The sequence below is a fragment of the Symphalangus syndactylus genome, chromosome 4 (assembly GCF_028878055.3).
Source record: "Symphalangus syndactylus isolate Jambi chromosome 4, NHGRI_mSymSyn1-v2.1_pri, whole genome shotgun sequence".
NCBI lineage: Eukaryota > Metazoa > Chordata > Mammalia > Primates > Hylobatidae > Symphalangus > Symphalangus syndactylus.
Genome location: NC_072426.2, coordinates 101,330,754 through 101,350,846, shown reverse-complemented (window position 1 = coordinate 101,350,846; position 20,093 = coordinate 101,330,754). Strand labels below are relative to the sequence as shown.

At 43.3% G+C, this 20,093-nt stretch overlaps 1 protein-coding gene across 1 annotated transcript in view; it reads right to left on the bottom strand.

Moving 5' to 3' along the window:
* Window positions 1-20,093, bottom strand: part of LOC129481039 (arf-GAP with GTPase, ANK repeat and PH domain-containing protein 11-like) — a 78,504-nt gene that overhangs the window by 39,055 nt on the left and 19,356 nt on the right. Inside the window, exons 6-7 of the mRNA XM_063637479.1 lie at window positions 10,554-10,742; window positions 7,299-7,438 (exon numbers count right to left, since the gene is read on the bottom strand). Of these exons, the coding sequence (XP_063493549.1) occupies window positions 7,299-7,438; window positions 10,554-10,742 (329 nt within the window). The remainder of the gene's footprint in view (window positions 1-7,298; window positions 7,439-10,553; window positions 10,743-20,093) is intronic.

The following is a 20,093-nucleotide window of genomic DNA, read 5'->3' as shown; positions in this document are numbered from 1 at the left end:
TTCCATGTGGGTCAGGCTGGTCTCAAACTCCCGGTCTCAGGTGATCCATCCACCTCAGCCTCCCAAAGTGCTGAGATTACAGGCGTGAGCCACTGTGCCCGGCCAATTATCCCTTTTTGTGTTTTTTTGGGGGGTGGGGGGAAGAACAGAGTCTCGCTCTGTCACCCAGGCTGGAGGGCACTGGTGTGATCTCGGCTCACTGCACCTCTGCCTCTCAGGTTCCAGCGATTCTCCTGACTCAAGTCTCCCAGGTAGCTAAGATGATGGGCGTGCAACACATGCCCAGCTAATTTTTGTATTTTTAGTAGAGACAGGGTTTCACCATGTTAGCCAGGCTAGTCTCAAACTCCTGACCTCAGGTGAGCCGCCCACCTCGGTCTCCCAAATTGTTGGGATTACAGGCGGGAGCCACCACTCCCAGCCCCATTTTGTGTTTTAACATCAGTCAACACTCCTATTTTAAAATAATAACAATGAATAGCGGTACCTTAGAACAAGGGAATTATAATCTTTCTCTTGTCCTAGTGGAGACATTTTGTCTATAAAATGTTATTCACAGATGAATTCATGAGAACATTACTGTGAATTTTAAATCCATATACAAGTGTATGCTCATTCATGAATATTTCAATAAAATAAAACTAATAACAAAAAAGAATTCCAGACTTGAAGCAGTTTCAGGAAAAAGGAGTTGGCAGTATGAAGTAAAATAGCAAAAAATGTTTTTTTTTTAAAAAATGGGTATATTTGTGTCTACAACTTTTTTTTTAATTATAGCATTAGACAATGTGTATATATATACATATATAAAGCAATGGAAGTAGCATTGTTTTCATACTAGTCTAGAATATTAAAATATATGTAATATGTGATCAGCAAAATAATGGCCCCCAAAGGTGTCCACAGATTCCTAGAACCTTACATGAAAACGGTACATCATGCATGTGATTCAGGTAAAGACCCTGACATGAGGAGACTACTCTGGTGCTGTGGAATGAACGTTGTGTTCCGTCAGTGTTCATGTGTTAAAATCCTAACCCTCAAGGTGATGGTATTAGGAGGTTAAGCCTTACGGGAGACTCTGCCTTCATGACTGGGATTAGCATCCTTATTAAAGGCACAAGGGAGCTTGTTTGTTCCTCTCACCATGTGAAGACACAGCAAGAAGGAAACCTCTATGAGAAAGCAAGCCTTCACCAGACACCAAAACTGCCGCCACCTGGACCTTGCACTTCTCAGCCTCCAGCGCTGTGAGAAACAAAGTTCTGTTATTTATAAGCTATCTGGTCTAATGCATTTCCTTGTAGCAGCCTGTATGGATTAGGACAGTGGGCTCATGTGGATGATGACGGTGTCTCCATTCAGGACTAAGTAAGCACATGAGTCCTTAACAATGGAAGAGAAGGGGGAAGGAAAGAGCCACAGAGACATGTGGCCATAGAAGACGGGTCCATGAGACGCAAGGCTGCTAATGGTGAGAGTGGAGAAAAGCCCAAAGCCAAAAAATGCAGGCAGACTCCAGAATGTGGAAAAGGCGAGAAAAAAGATCCTCTACAGCCTCTAGAGATGAAGGTAGCCTTTCCAACACCTAGATTTTAGCCCAGTGAGATCCACATCACACTCTGACATACAGGAGTATAATAAATGTGTTTTACACCCTGACATGGTGGTAGTTTGTTGTAGCAGCAATGGACTAGTAATATATAAATATATATATAAACACACACACACACACTACCCCCCCACCACACACTCACACACACGCAACTATATATATATATATATATATATATATATATATATATATATATATCCTGCCCTTCAAAATTGAAGCAGATAAACTATACATTAGCACTAACTTAGCTGGGTGTGGTGGCACATGCCTGTAGTCCCAGCTACTCAGGAGGCTGAGAGGGAGGATCACTTGAGCCCAGGAGTTTAAGATCAGCCTGGGCAAACACACTGAGGCCACATTTCAAAAACAAACAAACAAAAAACACAACAAATCTTTGATTAAGCTCATTTCCCAAATTTGAAGAGGAGACAATTATTAGATAAAGAGGAGAAAAGAGAAAGGTAGAGCTGCTGACTTCTGTGGTGGAAGCACAGGCACAGTCCCAAACATACTCCTGTCCTCCTGGCTTTCCTGTCCCTTCTCATAAGGGACACACGAACCTCTCAAACTGAACCATGGATCACAGACCCATACTCAGAACTCAATACAGTTTTGTTCTACGATTTTTTATATATCTGTGTCCTTGTTTCTGCCTCCCATTCCCAACTCCCTTACTCCAGTTAGAAAAAAATGGCTATTACCAAATATGAGTACATCCTCATGTACTAATGCCAACTGATCACCAGCTGGTTTTCTTCTTTTACAAAGTCATAAATCTTTAGGCTTTAACACATCTTCCAAGCAATAGAATGTTATTTTCCAGTTCATTAACACAAATTCTATATTTAAAATGAAGACTTCACAAGTTGATTTAAATAACATATTAACGAAAATAGACTGGCCATGGTTCAAACTGACATTTTAATTAAATGTGATGATAGGTTGAGTAACCTAGCAGTACTCTAAAATGACTTTTGGTTATGGCTTTTTCCATATTATGTTTAGGCTGAGGCATCCCTAAATGATTCAATCGTAATTCCCCTTCTTAAACATGAGATTTATCTTTACAAAATAATTTATTTTCTTAAAATTAAAAGCTAATTCTATAGTTCATGCATACATAATCTCAGCAGATATCAGCTGTATGTGTACACGCATACATATAGGTATTTGTATATACACACATTACATAATTAAAAAAAACTTATTAGTAGGGTACCACCACGAAGACAAAGAGGCTTTGTGTAAAGTGATGGAAACACAATTGCAGGACAAACAACAGGCTGCTGTGAGGGCTATATTTACCCTTTCTGCTCTAAGACTTGGAAAAAAATTGGATAGTGGATATTTAATCCCATAACAGAAAATTTAGGGTGCAGAAAACTTCCCACAATTTTTATAGACAATGTCAATAGAAAGGCATTCAATGCAGGGAATACACAATGTGACAGTATACAAAAATAAGCATGTTGATGGTTTAGATTTAGAGACGAGAAAGAAATAGTAGATGATGTCATAATTCTCCTTTTATGGAGTTATGAAAATTCTTCATTTGATATATGGTCAGGTGCTTTCAAATGTCAATGAGAAAAATATTTAAAGGAAGAATCAAATCTAAGACGTAGAGAGATCTTTATAAAAGTGACCTTCAGGCCAGGCACAGTGGCTCACACCTGTAATCCTAGCATTTTGGGAGGCCCAGGTGGGCAGATCACGAGGTCAGGGGATCAAGACCATCCTGGCCCACATGGTGAAACCGCGTCTCTACTAAAATACAAAAAATTAGCCAGGAGTGGTGATGTCTGCCTGTAGTCCCAGCTACTCGGGAGGCTGACGCAGGAGAATCACTTGAACCCGGGAGGCAGAGGTTGCAGTGAGCTGAGATAGCGCCACTGCACTCCAGTCTGGTGACAGAGCAAGACCCCATCTCAAAAAAAAAAAAGAATTTTTTTAATTCTAAGAAGGTATAATCATCAGCACATTCTTGAGCACAACTATGCACACAGGCACTTCCGCATTCACAAGTCACGCTGTGTGCACACACTGATGCCCCTAGATTCCTTTTTTGAAGACATGGTGTCTCGGTGTGTCACCAAGGCTGGAGAGCAGTGTTAGGATCATAGCTCACTGCAGCCTCAAACTCCTTGGTTCAAGTGATCCTCCTACCTCAGGCTCCTGAGTAGTCTGAACTACAGGAATGAGCCACCATGCCCAGCCAATGTTTTCATTTTTTTTGTAGAGATGAAATCTTGCTATGTTGCCCAGGCTGGTCTTGAACTCCTGGCCTCAAGGAATCCTCCTGCCTTGCCCTCCCAACATGCTGAGATTACAGGTGTGAACCATTGTGCCCAGCCACTGGATTCTTTATTAAGAAGAAAACTTGTTTGCTGACATGTAGGCAATGAATTGATGAATAGTAGTTCATAAATTACTAATTTACAAATCAATATAAATGAGTTGAGCAAACACAAAGTAACAGCATAAATTAATAAACAGTTTACGACTTCAAGTTTCTTTTTTTCCTTTAAAACATAGCTCTGACAGAGACTACTACTTGTCTATTCCATGGAAAAGTCAGAGATGGTTAAAATGTCAGAGGTACCTTTATTAATACCTTGCTGCCTTTTGTGTAGCTTCCTCTCAGTACTTCACCAGTTGGGATTGACACACATCTCCAGCTGGGTTCAGGAGCCAGACAGGAGCACACAGAACGGGGAATCTAACGCCATCTCTGACACTAAAAGCAATGAAAACAAAAATTACCAAACATATTATCAAGAAATGAATAAGAGATCGATATCAAATACAGTAAGAAGAAAGCATTTAATCTGCCAGGCTTTCATTCTGACAAAATAATTTACAACACGCATGTCTCTATGTGACATGTGTGAATAGAAAAAGAAGAGGTGACAATAGAGTAAAGGATTCCTCTTCCAATTGTCTCTGATCTATCCAACCTTTGTTACAGGTCAGAGAGTTCTCCAATTTACAAATAAACAACAGAGATAATGTGGCAACCAGGACACAGAGACGTACTGAGAGTACCGCTCAGCTCTCTGTCTAGGCCTGATTCTGATGATCCCTGACAATGAGCGCTGTGAAACTTACAGCAGATCAATACACATACACACACACACACAAAAGAGATACTTCATAGGCAAAAAGCGCCAAAGATATAAAATAAAATGCCTGAAAGACCATAAAACGACTTCTGATGAAATGCTGTTTTCATTTTGCAGTAGTAAAATATTCACCACCAAACCTACAATTAGCTTAAAAATTACAGTAAGTACAGTACTTTTGGATCCCATCTCCAATTCACACCTTATCAACATGTAATAATCGCACTGCATCTACAACAAAGCTGGATGGACTTTATATGCTGAATACAACTTGTACACTAAGAAGGAAATTTTTTGAAATACTGAGAATACAACATTTGTATGCCATGCTCTATTTCACAAGTTAAAAGAAAATACAATCATTTCTATTTTTAAATGTATTGAAATAAAATACAGAAAAGAGTATTCTAATACCAGTTAACATTAAAAGAATATAGCTCTAAACCAAAGATCTTGGATCTTCTAGAAAGACAAAATCAACTGGTATATATTTGGGTAAGAAAAAAAATTAAGAGATCAAGAAAGGAGAGAAGACGTTTGCACAGAATCATCTCCAAAAATGGCTTTCCGACGCATTCGACCAGTTTTCAAGTCCATTTGTTTTTCCTCCTTTGGCATCAACAGCCTATATTACCAAGGAAATGCAAAATAATTCAATTTGTACATTAATCAGCTAATCTAGAAGTGGCAATATAGTCAATGAAAATACAAAAGAAATGTTTAAGATGACGTAGCATAGGGAAAAAATTATCTGATAAACACTGGAAGAGTTAATAAGCAAACTCAGGCATGGTTCTCTAACACCACACTTCAAAAGAACTTACAGAGAGAATAAAGGAATAACCCTTAAAAAAAAAAATCGAATTTTAGAAAAAAATTGCTGAAAAGGAAAGTTAGTGTTTTGTAGATCTTCTGGAAAGCTGATTAATTTCTAAGCTAAAAACACATGATCCTTAAGAGAAATGGCTGAGTCCAGGCCTAAGGCAGGAAGAGGACAAAATGAGCCTGGATCCTCTTGTTCTGTCAGAAAGTAAGAAATGCTCAAAGACTAACAGAGACAGTTGAAAGGACACAGGAGACAGGCTGAAGGCTCCTGCAGCCGAATCTGGGACAGCATAGGCATCAGAAAGAACGATGACAGTGATGGAAAATAACCCATGGAATAAAATGCAAGTGCATTAGTCAGCAGTGATACCAGAATAAAGGAGAGAAGAGAAAGCTCTTTGTTAAAAATGCCAGGTAAAAAACGTAGAAGGAATGACAGAGGAATAACATCCATTTTAAGTCACCAGTGCCATAACTGATAGAGAAGATCATCAGGGAGCTAAAATCACTGGATGAAAGAAAACTATACGAAGCTTTTTAACGTAGCACAGTAGATAAAAGTATCAAAACATAAATTAGAAAAAACTAAAAATCATACCATAAGAGATGGATAAGTTAGAATACAGGAATGACAGGCCAGGCATAGTGGCTCACATATGTAATCCCAGGATTTTGGGAGGCCAAGTCGGGAGGATTGCTTGAGCCCAGGAGTTCAAGACCAGCCTAGGCAACATAGTGAGAACTCATCCCTAGAACAAAACAAAAAAAAATAGCTGGGAGTGGTGGTGCACTCCTGTAGTCCTAGCTATTTGTGGGGCTGAAGTGGGAGGATCACTTGAGCCTGGGAGTTCAAGGCTGCAGTGAGCCAAGATCACGCCACTGCACCCCAGCCTGGGAGACAAAGTGAGACCTTATCTCAAAACAAAAACAAAAACAAAGAAACCACAATAACAAAAAAAATTGGTAACAACAAAATCATGACTACATAAAGACTGTATAGAAAAAAATGCTCAGAATATAGAAATAAAATTATGTATTTTACCTGTAACTATATTAGAAGAGAGTATTCTTGTAGACAAGGATGACTAGAAGGATATGCAAAAATGAAAATAGCTAATAACACTCATTATGTCAGGCACTGTGGTAGGCAGTTTATGCACATTGTAACAAATTACATACTACGTTATCTCAAAATATTCAGATAAATTTTACTGGGAGTCATAAATCAATACAACAAAATCAATGTTTTGCAAACATCCACTAAGCATAAAAGTATACAAATTCCCAACCCAGGCTGAAAAATAATTCACTTAAGCCACACATCAGTGGAAACCTACCCATGGGAGATAATACAACATAATCTAAATAAAACTTTCAGAGACAAGGCATGTGGCTTCTGGGCAGCCACAAACTCCCTGACTCTGCTCTAGTGTTTTGGCCACCAAAAGAAGTCAAGTGGCATCAGGTCTCTTAAAAACCAAAAAAGCAACCTATGGAAGATGGCATCGTATTTGAGGAATATTTGAGGTCTGTTGAAAAATGCATCCTGTATTTTTTTTTAAGATAAGACTCCCTCGTAATGTCAGGTAAGTGAAGAGCCCTCACATGCACACACAAAGAAAAACAAAACAACATAGAATGAATCCCACCAAATTGTGTTATAATGGCAGAATCATGGGTGATATGATCTTCTGTAATATATCTTTTTATTAAAAATAGAAAAAAAGCAGACTTACCCTTGATTATCTATAGCCTCTGACCCAAGTGGTTTGGAATCGGAAAACAGCATCACTCGACTTGAAGCCATCTTGGCATCAATGGTGGAGTAGGTGGAGATGAGACTCTGGACCAGCTCATGGCTGGGCCCCACCTCGTCCTGTCAAGGCCACCAAGAAAGGGCACGTGAGGAAAGCACAAAGATCCTGGAGAGACACTGGTTTCACTCAGTTTCTCAAAATTATCTTAGACACATTTCCTGAGAACCTTTCTTAATGCCACAGAAACCAGAGAAGAAAATCCTTACAACAAAGCTTGAAATGGATCCCCATCTTCATTAAACTTTTCCAAAGCTCAGTGAGTATATAACCTGATAACCTAAACACCTAGCTAGAAAAACCTCAGTTCCAGTGCTACAACAATGCTAGCTTTTCTAACATTTTTAAATAACCCTGCTTTTAACCCAATAAAATTCAACTACAGAACTAAGAAATAAATATTGGAAATCCACTTTAAAATAATGAGGAGACCACTGTGAATGAGAAAAAGAAAAAGACAAACGAGCGCTGGAAAGCACACTGATTTTGTAGAAACAGAAATAAGCCGTGCAGGTGCCACACTGGCAGCAGTGCCCCTGCTGGGGCCACGAATCAAGGAGGCATGGAGGACAGGACTCTTCTGCTTGGTACAATGAAAAAAAGGTATTCTTTTTATTCTACATATTGACAATATGCATTTGGGCCTTTATTATAAGTACAAGAGAAAAATCTTCAATATATAAAAGCTGACTACATTACTTTTTTGATTAAAAAATAGATTTGAAAAGAATAATGAGAATTCAGGGCATTGACTCCTGCCTCACTGATGCCTGAAAACCGTGGCTGCCACCAAGGTCTACATAGACAGCGTCTTTGTCATACAGCACACCCCCAACTCCAGAAAGAGGCGCATAAACCAGCTGCTCCTTATTTAAACAGCACTTCTTTTGTTGTTCAGGAAGAACACAAGGGTCTGGGAGGAAACTGACGTCACTCATGGCAAAATCTTCTACCCCTGGAAGACAGGACCCAAAAAGCCAGCTTCAAGTGACAAGAAGTCAGTAACTATCTACTGTTGACTAGGGGGTTAAAAACGATCCACAGTCCAAGGGCTTAACCCATGACCCTAAAGAAGGGCATTGTGCCACACTGGAACAGTGGCCCTCTAGCTACAAGACAAGAGGTCAGAGAAGAGGGATTCGGTAACACCTTTGCAGGCCTACACATAGCTGGCTTACTTTTAAAACCTCCAGCAAGGCCATCTTCCCTTGTTTGGTCATTTTTCAGTTTTCCTGAGAAATGAAGCCATCCCAAGAATCCTATGTGTAATTCTAGTATGTTCTACAACAACAGAATACCTGGCATGTGAATTTGGCTTTTATTTTTCAAGTGCGCTCCTCTTAAATAACCATAAAGTGACACCTGCCGGTCACATTTGATGCGTGTTCAGATATCCTCCGGGTTTGTCAAATCTTCCATCCTAGAAAAATAAACTCAATCATACAGCAGAAATGAATGCCAAAGTTCCTATACCTCCTTTCATGTGTCAATGACTCATCACACTCTTGTCCACTAAGCACATCATTTAGAAACTAGAAAATGCAGAAATAAGGAAACACTGTTCACCATCCGGCAGAGGAAAAGGGGCAGGCACACAACTGTGTCTCTAGGCTGAAAGTGACATTCATTTCATAAGACACCAGACAGGGAGATGACGTCCACCTGGGGTCAGGGAAGAGTAAAGAACACATTCAGAAAATCCATTTCTGGAAGAGGGAGAGCCTGTGCTCTGGGATTTGTACTGTGGCTTGCATGCTGGCAGGTGGAAAAAGAGTATTCCAGGCTGAGAAAACCACAGCACAAAGAAGAGCACAAAGGAAGGAAACTCAAGGCACACAGGAAGAACTCAAGCACCCGAGCACGAAGGCAGCATCACTGAAAACTGAGGCGGAACGTAGGATGGGGCCACATCCTGTAGCCTTAAATGCTTCCAAGTCCTCCCATTTTCCTAAACATCTCATAATTTATTTACTCCCAAAGGCACAGCATCTTTGAGCAATGATATAAGTAGACATTTTCCATCAACTACACTTCTACCCGCACTATTCAAAGAGGCACAAAATAAATCCTATCACTGTTCTTTTTCTAGCCTTTTTAGCTTTGAAATATATGGCCCAGGAAGAAAAAGTTTACAATCACCTTTTACCTGTGTGCCAGGATATAAGGGTGAGAAGTTTGCCATGTGAGAGGCCTAAACTTCATAACTGTAATAAAACAGCCCAGATTGTGGATTTCTTGGTTTTGATATTCTCCATGCACCATTCCAGAAAGGTAGAACAGCTTGGCAACATAAACATTAAAGGAAAATTAAAAATTAAATTTCAATTAAATTCTCGTCAATACTGCAACAAAATAAAAGCTCCAAACAAGAAGCAATCCTAAGAAGGGAGACTTCCAGCAAAGCCACTGTCCTGAGGCTTCCAGAGCCTTGCTGGATTCCTTCAGGACTTATTAGAACCCACAGAGGCAGACTGCTCTGCAGCCGAGCCAGGGCATCCGTCTAAGTATGGTGAGGAGAGGGAGGTGAGGCATCTGAGCACAGAAACGGTTCTGTGGCCGATGGACCAGAGCAGTATGGAAAGGAAGGGGCAGTGCCTGGTCCTGTACCTGGGAGAAACTTCTGATGTACTCTATTAAGTCCCGACCCCAAAACACCCAGGCATTGCCTGGTGCAGCAGGTATGGAGACAAATGAGATACACCAAGAGGCCCAGAATAACCACTCTCTTGAGGGAAACCTTCCAGAGACTGGGAACACATACACAAAGCGAATTCAGGAGGCAATTCCTAGAGAGACGTTTAGTAACATCTCTTCAGTCTTTTTGTTTGTTTGTTTGTTTGAGACAGAGTCTCACTCTGTCACCCAGGCTGGAGTGCAGTGGTACACTCTCAGCTCACTCCACCCTCTGCCTCCTAGCTTTGAGCAATTCTCACGTCTCGGCCTCCCTACTAGCTGGGATTACAGGTGCACACCACCACACCCGACTAATTTTTGCCTTTTTAGTAGAGACAGGGTTTGGCCATATTGCCCTGAGCTCGAAACCGCTGGCCTCAAGTGATCCGCCCGACTCTGCCTCCCAAAGTGCTGGGATCACGGGCATGAGCCACTGTGCCCAGCCTCTTCAGTCTACTTTAAAAGGATTATACTGTAGTTTCTAACAATTATTTCTCTTCCTACCTGGTAAACTTCTGTCCAGAACCTGTGTTTTAATCGCTTCTTTGTCTTCTTCAGTTGCTTATTATGCTTGAAGGAGTCGAGGTGGGTGAGAACTCCCATAATTTTAGGAAAGCCATGTACTTCACAGATGTTTAGAAACTCAAACGTTTCCATTTCAAACCCAAAGCTGGCATCTATAAGCATCAGTACCTACAAGCAGAACACATTATTTCTCAAAGAAACTACCAAAACAGACCACCTACACTAGGGGTTGGCAACTGGCCCACGGGCCAAATCCAGCCCATCACCTGTGTTTGTGACTAAAGTTTTATTGGAACATAGCCACATTAATTCATTTACACATCGTCTATGGCTGCCTGTGCACTTACAACTGCAGAGCTAAGCAGCTGCAAAAGATATGGTCCACAAAGCCAAAAATATTCACTACCTGGCCCTCGAAAGAAAAGTCCTACTGCAGACTAAATCAAATGACTACACAGGCAATACCCAGACAGAGAAACCACCACCCTCTGACTTGCTCTAAAAGGCAACCATAAGACAATGACCATTAGGATATAAACTTCCATTTTAAGAATTCTAATGCATGAGAAGTAACTCAGAAAAGGCTGGGTCTAACCTGGCCCTTACCTAAGAAATCCTAATTTAAAGGAATGAAGTTTTCTGTAACGTATTTTTAAGCCAAATAACAGGTCTCTGACATCCAAAGAATGGGAACAAAGTGATAATCAATGAAATATATTAAATAGGTACAGAAAACCAATCTCTTCTTTCAATCTCCTCACAGAAAACAAAAAATCTGTTTTTTTGCTGGGAAGTATGCAATGGAAACCTCTATCTTGTACGTTAATTTGTATAACTCAACTGCTCAGAAATATTTTAAACAGCTAACAGTTTAGAATTCAGTAAAAAAACAGTAAGATTATGATGAATGGTAGTCTATAAGAAGATATAAGCAGATAAGACCAATTTTTTTTTTTTTTTGAGACGGAGTCTCACTCTGTTGCCCAGGCTGGAGTGCAGTGGCACGATCTCGGCTCAGTGCAAGCTCCACCCCCCGGATTCACACCATTCTCCTGCCTCAGCCTCCTGAGTAGCTGGGACTACTCAGCTGAGGCTGAGGCAGGAGAATGGCGTGAACCCGGGAGGCAGAGCTTGCAGTGAGCCAAGATCGTGCCACTGCACTCCAGCCTGGGTGACAGAGCGAGACTCCGTCTCCAAAAAAATAAAATAAAATAAGTGTTTGTGTCTGTCTATGATGTGCTTAGCCACTGTGCCAGTAAATGGATATAGCTATGATCCGACTTGCAGAGGAAATCCAAACTAGTATCTTCCGTGCCATGCAATAAGGGCTACATTGCAAGGCTGCACAGGGTGCTACTGGAGCACAGAGGTGTCAGAGGCTTCCCACAGACACACACACGAGCGGAAACAGAAAGTCTTTATATATCACCATAATGTCAAGGAACACTGGCCGGGAGTTAGGAAAGGTGGGCACTAGGAACGCTTTGAAACTGAATAGCTGTGTGATTTCAGAGGTTATATTGCTTCTCTACTATATTTTACTGCCGAACTTGTACTAATGTTTCTCTCCCTTTTCTTCTTGGTGGGAAAAGCACAATTTGGGGTCAACAGATTCGGCTCAGGTCTAAGTCGCCTGCCAGGACCAGGTCGCCAGGAAACGACGTCTCCCCGACACCTTCCCTCCCAGTCCGGGCTCTCTGCAGGGATTCATCCCGTCACTCTCCCAACGACCCCCGGGCACACCTCAGGCAGATGCGAAATATGCTGCTCCTCGAGAGCAAAGATGACCCGGAGGACCGGGGGAGGGCCTTCCCATGCGCACGTCTCGCGATCTTCCCAGTGCCCTAGAGCCACGGAACCCCACCGCCGCCTAACCCAGCCCGCGGCACCGAACCTGCTCACAACTGCGACTCCTTAGGTCTGCTTGGACACCGCCGGAAACGGAAATTCACCCTCGCGCCGACTGGCCGGAGGGAAACAAAAAGGCAGAAAAAAAGAGACCGCTGCCTGCACGACTTTCAGGGGAGAGCGGGAAGACTCGTCAATAGCTGAGTGCGGGCGCCGGCGTGCGTTCCACCGGGTCCGCGTCCCTCCCGATTCAGCCCCACCCCGCCCTCGGAATCCGCTGCCTCAACTCCTGCGGTGGCACTCCCGAGCAGCTTGCACCTCGCTCGCAGAGTACTCGCTGAAAGCCAGGGCAGCTGTGCGGCCTGGCGCGGGTTACTTGATGCCGTGCAAAAGCCACAAGGAGACACATTTGGTTCTGGCCGCCCCGGACTCACCGGGCCCGGGACGAATGGACTATGGCTGGATTGGGAGTCCACTTCCTCTGTAAAGATGACAGACGAGGGAGATCTCGCGTTCTGGGGGGGCCCTATAGCCCTCTTTTGGCCAGAAGCGGTGGATCACGCCGGTAATCCCAGCCCTTTGGGAGGCCCAGGCAGGAGGACTGCTTGAGCCCAGCAGTTCAAGACCAACCTGGGCAACATAGGGAGGCTACGTCTCTCAAAAATAAAAATAAAAAAAGCCAGCGTCGTGGCGGGCGCCTGTGGTCCCAGCTACTCTGTGGGACGATCGCTTGAGCCTGGGAGGCGGAGGGTGCAGTGAGCTGAGATCGAGCCACTGCACTCCAGCCTGGCCGACAGCAAGACAGTCTCAAAGAAAAATAAATAAATAAAATAAGGCCCTCTTTTTTCGGGACCAACAGACTGAGGGCAGGGACCAACTGACCCAGCCTAAACTGCCTCGCCTTCCCTGCTCCCAGGAAAAGGGCTTTCCCTGAGGGAATGTAGCATCTTGCCATTTTCTTCCCGCACAGCTTTGCTTTCCCAGGGATCCGCCCATTTCCACCCAAGGAAATGCCTTGGAACACATCTAACCCCCAGTCCAGCTACTTGGGACGCCTACAGAGCGTACATTCTCAGAGGATGCATCTTCCTCTAGTCTTGCAGGGTTTCTTTTCAATATGATCCCACCGGTGCATGCCAGGCTCAATTCTACACCAAAAAACTAGGCCCACTCCTGTCACCAAGACCCCCAGGCTTCAGGTCCTGTCACAGGGACCTTGTTTTCACCCCCAGCAGCCCCCAGGTATTCACTCTGCATAGGCTATATACTGGGTGCTGGACTAGGGAGGCTACCCACGTGGCACATGCTTCCCTTATCCCTGAAGAGCTTAGGATGTTGTAACTTCTTCACACTAGGCCTCTTCTTGGAGATGTCAGTATCCGGGTAAATAATCCTTCTAACATCCTTTTGGTCTCATGAAGTCCATTCTTGTCCTCTGCCCTATCTCAGCTTCCCCCTCCCTCCATGATCAGACCTTAGACCTTGTCAGGTCCAAGGACTGCAACCCTCACAGTATCCCACTCTGACCACCACCTCCTATCTAGAGCAATGGAGAGACTTTGTAGGTCAAAGCCGTCTTTGCTACTGGTTCTCCTATGCTCCCTCGCCTGGCTCCTGCAGGTGGTTGATTTCTCCAGGGACACAGTGGCCAGTGCCCAGCAGGTCCCACTCCTCCCACCAGCTCCAGGCAGTTTTATTATAGAGTAACTCTTCTCAGACACCGCTCCTTTCCCCAGCACCTAAGGAAGTATTTCTAGTAAGTTCCAGTGGTGTAGCACCGGTGACTCTCCTGACAAGCAGAGGGCCATGGCTGGGTTCCTCTGATGAGGTGCAGGGGCAGGGCACTAAGAGGGGAGGACTCTCCTGAGTTCTCTACCTCAGCCCTAGACTAGTGGCTGTTCCTCCTATACTTCCTACTAGTCTGTGCCTGGTTACTCGACTTCCCTGTTGCAGTTAACAATTCCCTACGTACACTTTTCCTGTTCAAATGACTGTGTAGCTTCTCTTTCCTAATTGGACTCTGACCAATACGCTATCATTTGCCAACAACTCCCAAAGTTTTATCAGTGACTCAGACCTCTAACCTGAACTCCAGCTTCCTCCATGACATATCCATTTGGATGTTTAATGGACATTTCCAAAGTGATATGCCCTACAGAACTCAGAATCTACCCTCTCAAATCAACTGCTCAGCAGTCTTATGATCTCAGTTGATGGCAATTCAGAAGTGAATTGCAGGACACCCAGTTTGTATCTGCAGAGAACTGGAGAACTGCTTAGTGTGGAAAACCCACACATTTAGTGTCAGAAGTGTGTGAGTGGAAACAGTTTTCCTTTTATGTTTGTTGGATGGATAATGATGAACCATCATTAAAAATTTATCTTTTTTTTTTTCAAGACAGTCTCGTTCTGTTGACCAGGCTGGAGGGCAGTGGTGTGATCTTGGCTCACTGCAACCTCCACCTCCTGGATTCAAATAATTCTCGTGCCTCAGCCTCCCCAGTAGCTGGGATTACAGGCATGTACCAACACGCCCAGCCAATTTTTGTTTTTTTAATAGAGATGGGTTTTCGCCATGTTGGCCAGGCTGTTCTTGAACTCCTGGCCTCAAGTGATCCACCCGCCTCGGCCTCCCAAAGCCTGGGATGACAGGCTTGAGCCACTGCACTCGGCCTGTAATTTTTTTTAATTGAGATAAAATTCACATAGCATACAGTTTACCATTTCAAAGTATACAATTCAGTAGTTTTTAGTGTATTCACATTTTGCAACCATCTACACTAATTCCAGAATATTTCTGTCACCTAAAAGGAACCCCATACCTATTAACAGTCATTCCCAATTGCCTCCCTCCCCATCTCCTAGAAACCATTTATCTCTTTTCTATCTCTATGGATTTCCTGTTCTGAACATTTCATATAAGTGGGATCACATAATATGTGATCTTTCGTGGCTTCTTTCACTCAGCATAGTGTTTTTAAGGTTTACCATGTTGCAGCATAAATCTATACTTCATTCCTTTTTATGGTTGAATAATATTCCATTGTACAGATGGACCGCATACTGGTTTTTGTATCTGTTTTGTTTTTTTGAGACAAAGTTTCGCTCTTATTGCCCAGGCTGGAATGCAATGGCATGATCTCGGCTCACTGCAACCTCTGCCTCCCGGGTTCAAGCAATTCTCCTGCCTCAGCCTCCCAAGTAGCTGGAATTACAGGCATGCTCAGCTAATTTTGTATTTTTAGTAGAGATGGGGGTTTCTCCATGTTGGTCAGGCTGGTCTTGAACTTCCGACCTCAGGTGATCCACCTGCCTTGGCCTCCCGAAGTGCTGGGATTACAGGTGTGAGCCACCACGCCTGGCTGGACCACATATTGTTTATCCATTCATCAGCTGATCTACATTTAGGTCTTGCTCTGTTTTATATGTGTCATATGTGTCACATGGCATATGTGTCATATGGCTGTTATATGGCAACTGTATGTTTAATTTTTTGAGGAACTGCCAGACTGTTTCCCATAGCATCTGTACCATTTTACATCCCTATCAGTAAGGAACCCTATAAGGGTTCCCATTTCTCCACATCCTCACCAACAGTTGTTGGGGTTTTGTTTTTTGGGGTTTTTTTGTTGAAATTTTCTTTAAGTTATTATAGTCATTCTAGTGGGTGTGAATTGGTATCTCTATTATTATTATTATTATTATTATCATTATTATTTTAGAGACAGGGTCTTGCTCTGCTGCCCAGGCTGGAGTGCAGTGGCACCATCACTGCTCACTGCAGCCTCAACGGCACAGGCACAAGCAGATCCTCCCACCTCAGCTTCTCGACTAGCTGCAACTACAGGCACAAACCACCACGCCTATCTCCCTATGCTGCCCAGGCTGGTCTCTAACTTCTGGGCTCAAGTGATCTTCCTGCCTCAGTCTCTCAAAGTGCTGGGATTACAGGCAATGAGCCACCACACCTGGCCTCACTGTGATTTTTATTTGCATTTCCCTAATGAATAATGATGTTCAACACCTTTTCATGTGTTTATTTGGCCATTTGTACATTTTCTTTGGAGAAATATCTCTTCAAATTCTTTGCCTTTTTTTTTTTTTTTTTTTTTTGAGATGGAGTCTCGCTCTGTCGCCCAGGCTGGAGTGCAGTGGTGCGATCTCTGCTCACTGCAACTGCAGCCTCCTGGGTTCAAACCATTCTCCTGCCTCAGCCTCCCGAGTAGCTGGGACTACAGGCGCCTGCCACCACACCCAGCTAATTTTTTTGTATTTTTAGTAGAGACAGGGTTTCACCATGTTAGCCAGGATGGTCTCAATCTCCTGACCTCGTGATCCGCCCACCTTGGCCTCCCAAAGTGCTGGGATTACAGGTGTAAGCCACCGCACATGGCCTGCCCATTGTTTAAATTGGATTATTTGCTTTTTTCTTATGCAGCTGTGATAGTTCTTTACATATTCTAAATACTAGACCCTTAACAGATACACAATTTGCAAATATTTAATCCCATTCTGTAGGTTGTCTTTTCACTTTCTTAATGATGTCTTTTGAAACATAGAAGTTTTTAATTTTGGCCAGGTGCAGTGGCTCACACTTGTAATCCCAGCACTTTGGGAGGCCAAGGCAGGCAGGTTGCTTGAGCCCAGGAATTCAAGACCAGTCTAGGCAACATGGTGAAACCCCACTTCTTTTTTTTTCTTTCTTTCTTTTTTATTTTTTTGAGACAGACTCTTGCCCTGTCAACCAGGCTGGGGTGCAGTGGCACGGTCTCGGCTCACTGCAACCTCCACCTCCCAGACTCAAGAGATTCTCTTGCCTCAGCCTCTCAAGTAGTTGGGATTACAGGGGCGTGCCATGCCCAGCTAATTTTTGTAGTTTTAGTAGAGAGGGGGTTTCACCATGTTGGCCAGACTGGTCTCAAACTCCTGACCTCAAGTGATCTATCTACTTCGGCCTCCCAAAGTGTTGGGATTACAGGAGTAAAGCACTGTGCCTGGCCCCCATTTCTATAATACAAAAAATACAAAACTTAGTGGGATGTGGTGGCACATGCCTGTAGTCCCAGCTACTCAGAAGGCTGAGGTGGGAGGACTGCTTGAGTCTAGAGAGGTTGAAACTGCAGTGAGCCATGATGGCACCACTGTACTCCGGCCTGGGCAACATGATGAGACCCTGTCTCAAAAAAATAAAAACTTTAAAAAAATGTTTAATTTTAAGGGCCAGGCGCAATGGCTGATGCCTGTAATCCCAGCACTTTGGGAGGCCACGGTGGGTAGATCATGAGGTCAGGAGTTCGAGACCAGCCTGGCCAATATGGTGAAACCCCGTCTCTTCTAATAATACAAAAATTAGCTGGGCGTGGTGGTGCGCGCCTGTAGTCCCAGCTACTTGGGAGACTGAGGCAGGAGAATCGCTTGAACCCGGGAGGCAGGGTTGCAGTGAACCAAGATGGCGCCACTGACTCCAGCCTGGGCAACAGAGCAAGACTCCATCTCACCAAAAAAAAAAAAAAATTAATTTTAATAAAGTCCAATTTATCTATTTGTTCTTTTGCACTTTTGGAGTCATATTTAAGAAACCTGCCAAATCCAAGTTCATGAATATTTAAACCTACATTTTCTTCTAAGCGTTTTATAGTTTCAGTTCTTATATTTAGGTCTTTGATCCATTAAAATGATAATTCTTGAAAGCTCAGAATTTCAGTTATAAGACCTACAGGCTTAAGAGAAAAGACAGCTTTGTTTTTTTTTTTTTTTTTGAGATGGAGTCTTACACTTGTCACCCAGGCTGGAGTGCAATGGCGCAATCTCAGCTCACTGCAACCTCTGCCTCCCGGGTTCAAGTGATTCTCCTGCCTCAGCCTCCCGAGTAGCTGGTGTTACAGACACCCGCCACCACTTCCGGCTATTTTTTGTATTTTGAGTAGAGACAGGGTTTCCCTGCTGGCCAGGCTGGTCTCGAACTCTTGACCTTGTGATCCGCCCACCTCGGCCTCCCAAAGTGCTGGGATTACAGGCATGAGCCATTGTGCCTAGCCAAAAGAGAACTTTTTATTTATTTATTTATTTTGAGAGACAGGGTCTCTCTCTCGTTGCCCAGGCTGGAGTGCAGTGGTAGAATCATAGCTCACTGTAGCCTCAACCTCCTGGGCTCATGCGATCCTCCCACCTCAGCCTCCTGAGTAGCTGGGACTACAGGTGTATGCCAACATGCTCAACTAATTTTTGTATTTTTTGTAGAGACAGGGTCTCACTATGTTGCCTAGGCTGGTCTTAAACTTCTGGGCTCAAGTGATCTTAACTGTGTCAGCCTCCCAAAGTGCTGGGATTACAGGCATCAGCCTCTGCATCCAGCCAAGATTTAATATTGATATAGAATCTATGAAATTACTTATTCCTTTGTAAAATGTAGTAACATACATTCCGAACTCAAATGTGTGTGTGAGTGTTTATATGTATGTATATAAAATTAATCCTCAGAACCATACCACTGCACCCGGCCAAGATAACTTTTTAAATTCTAAAACTGTGATTTTAACTATCACCAACCAAATAAAGAAAACTTTCATGGCAGAGTTTGTCATGTAAACTCCAGCACGGAGGAAAGGCAGGTGATGACATAAGTACAGTTCTCTCACACTGATCAAGATGACATAAAAACTTGGGGGAGGAGTTCAAAGAAAAACAAGAGTTAAAAGAAAGAGTGGATGTAAATTTAGAATTTTTACCTCCTGTCCTATCTGGAGCTACATCTTATTTGAGGGGACAGGTGAGGTGGCTCACACCTGTAATCCCAGCACTTTGGGAGGCCAGGGAGGGTAGATCACCTGAGGCCAGGAGTTCGAGACCAGCCTGGCCAACATGGCGAAACACTGTATCTACCAAAAATACAAAAAATTAGCCCGGTGTGGTAGAAGCGCCTATAATCCCAGCTCTCGGGAGGCTGAGGCAGGAGAATCACTTGAATCTAGAAGGCAAAGGCTGCAGTGAGCTGAGATCGAGCCATTGCACTCCAGCCTGAGCAACAAGAATGAAACTCCGTCTCAAAAAAATAAAAAAATCCTATTTGCGGAAGGGTAAGAAAAATCTCCAGTGTTTGTGGGGAAGGATCCAGAATGGGAAATAATTGTGTTTCCCTTTTCCCAAGTTATGGTCCAGGGACTGTAGCCATTTAGCAAAACCTTGCACCTAATACAGTATCATGCCTTGCTAAAGGCATAATAGCCAATGACATGCCCAAACCATATTCCTGAAAAGCTGCTTTATTAGGGTCCCAAGCATATCAGCACTCACCATTGGGCCAGTATACCCAAAAGAGCCTGGGATTAAGGAGGACCCAGCATGCACAGATGTGTTGCCCAGGGGCTACAGTAGTAGCAGCGACATCATCCTCAGAAGTGGCAGAGGCAGACAATCCCATTCAAGACCAAGACAGTCATTTGCAATGGCTCAGAAGGACAGAGGACAGCACAAAGATAAGATGACTCTCCCTTAATGCCAGGAAAAATTATAAGATTTCTCTGCCAATACCATCTACCATAGGAAATAAAAGGGAAGGGGTGGGCTCTATGAGGAAACTGAATATTTATCCAAAGGACCAAGTATTTATCAAGGGTTTAGAGTAACATGTAATTAATTTAGTTAAGCCAGAAGCTACTGACTTTTTATCCT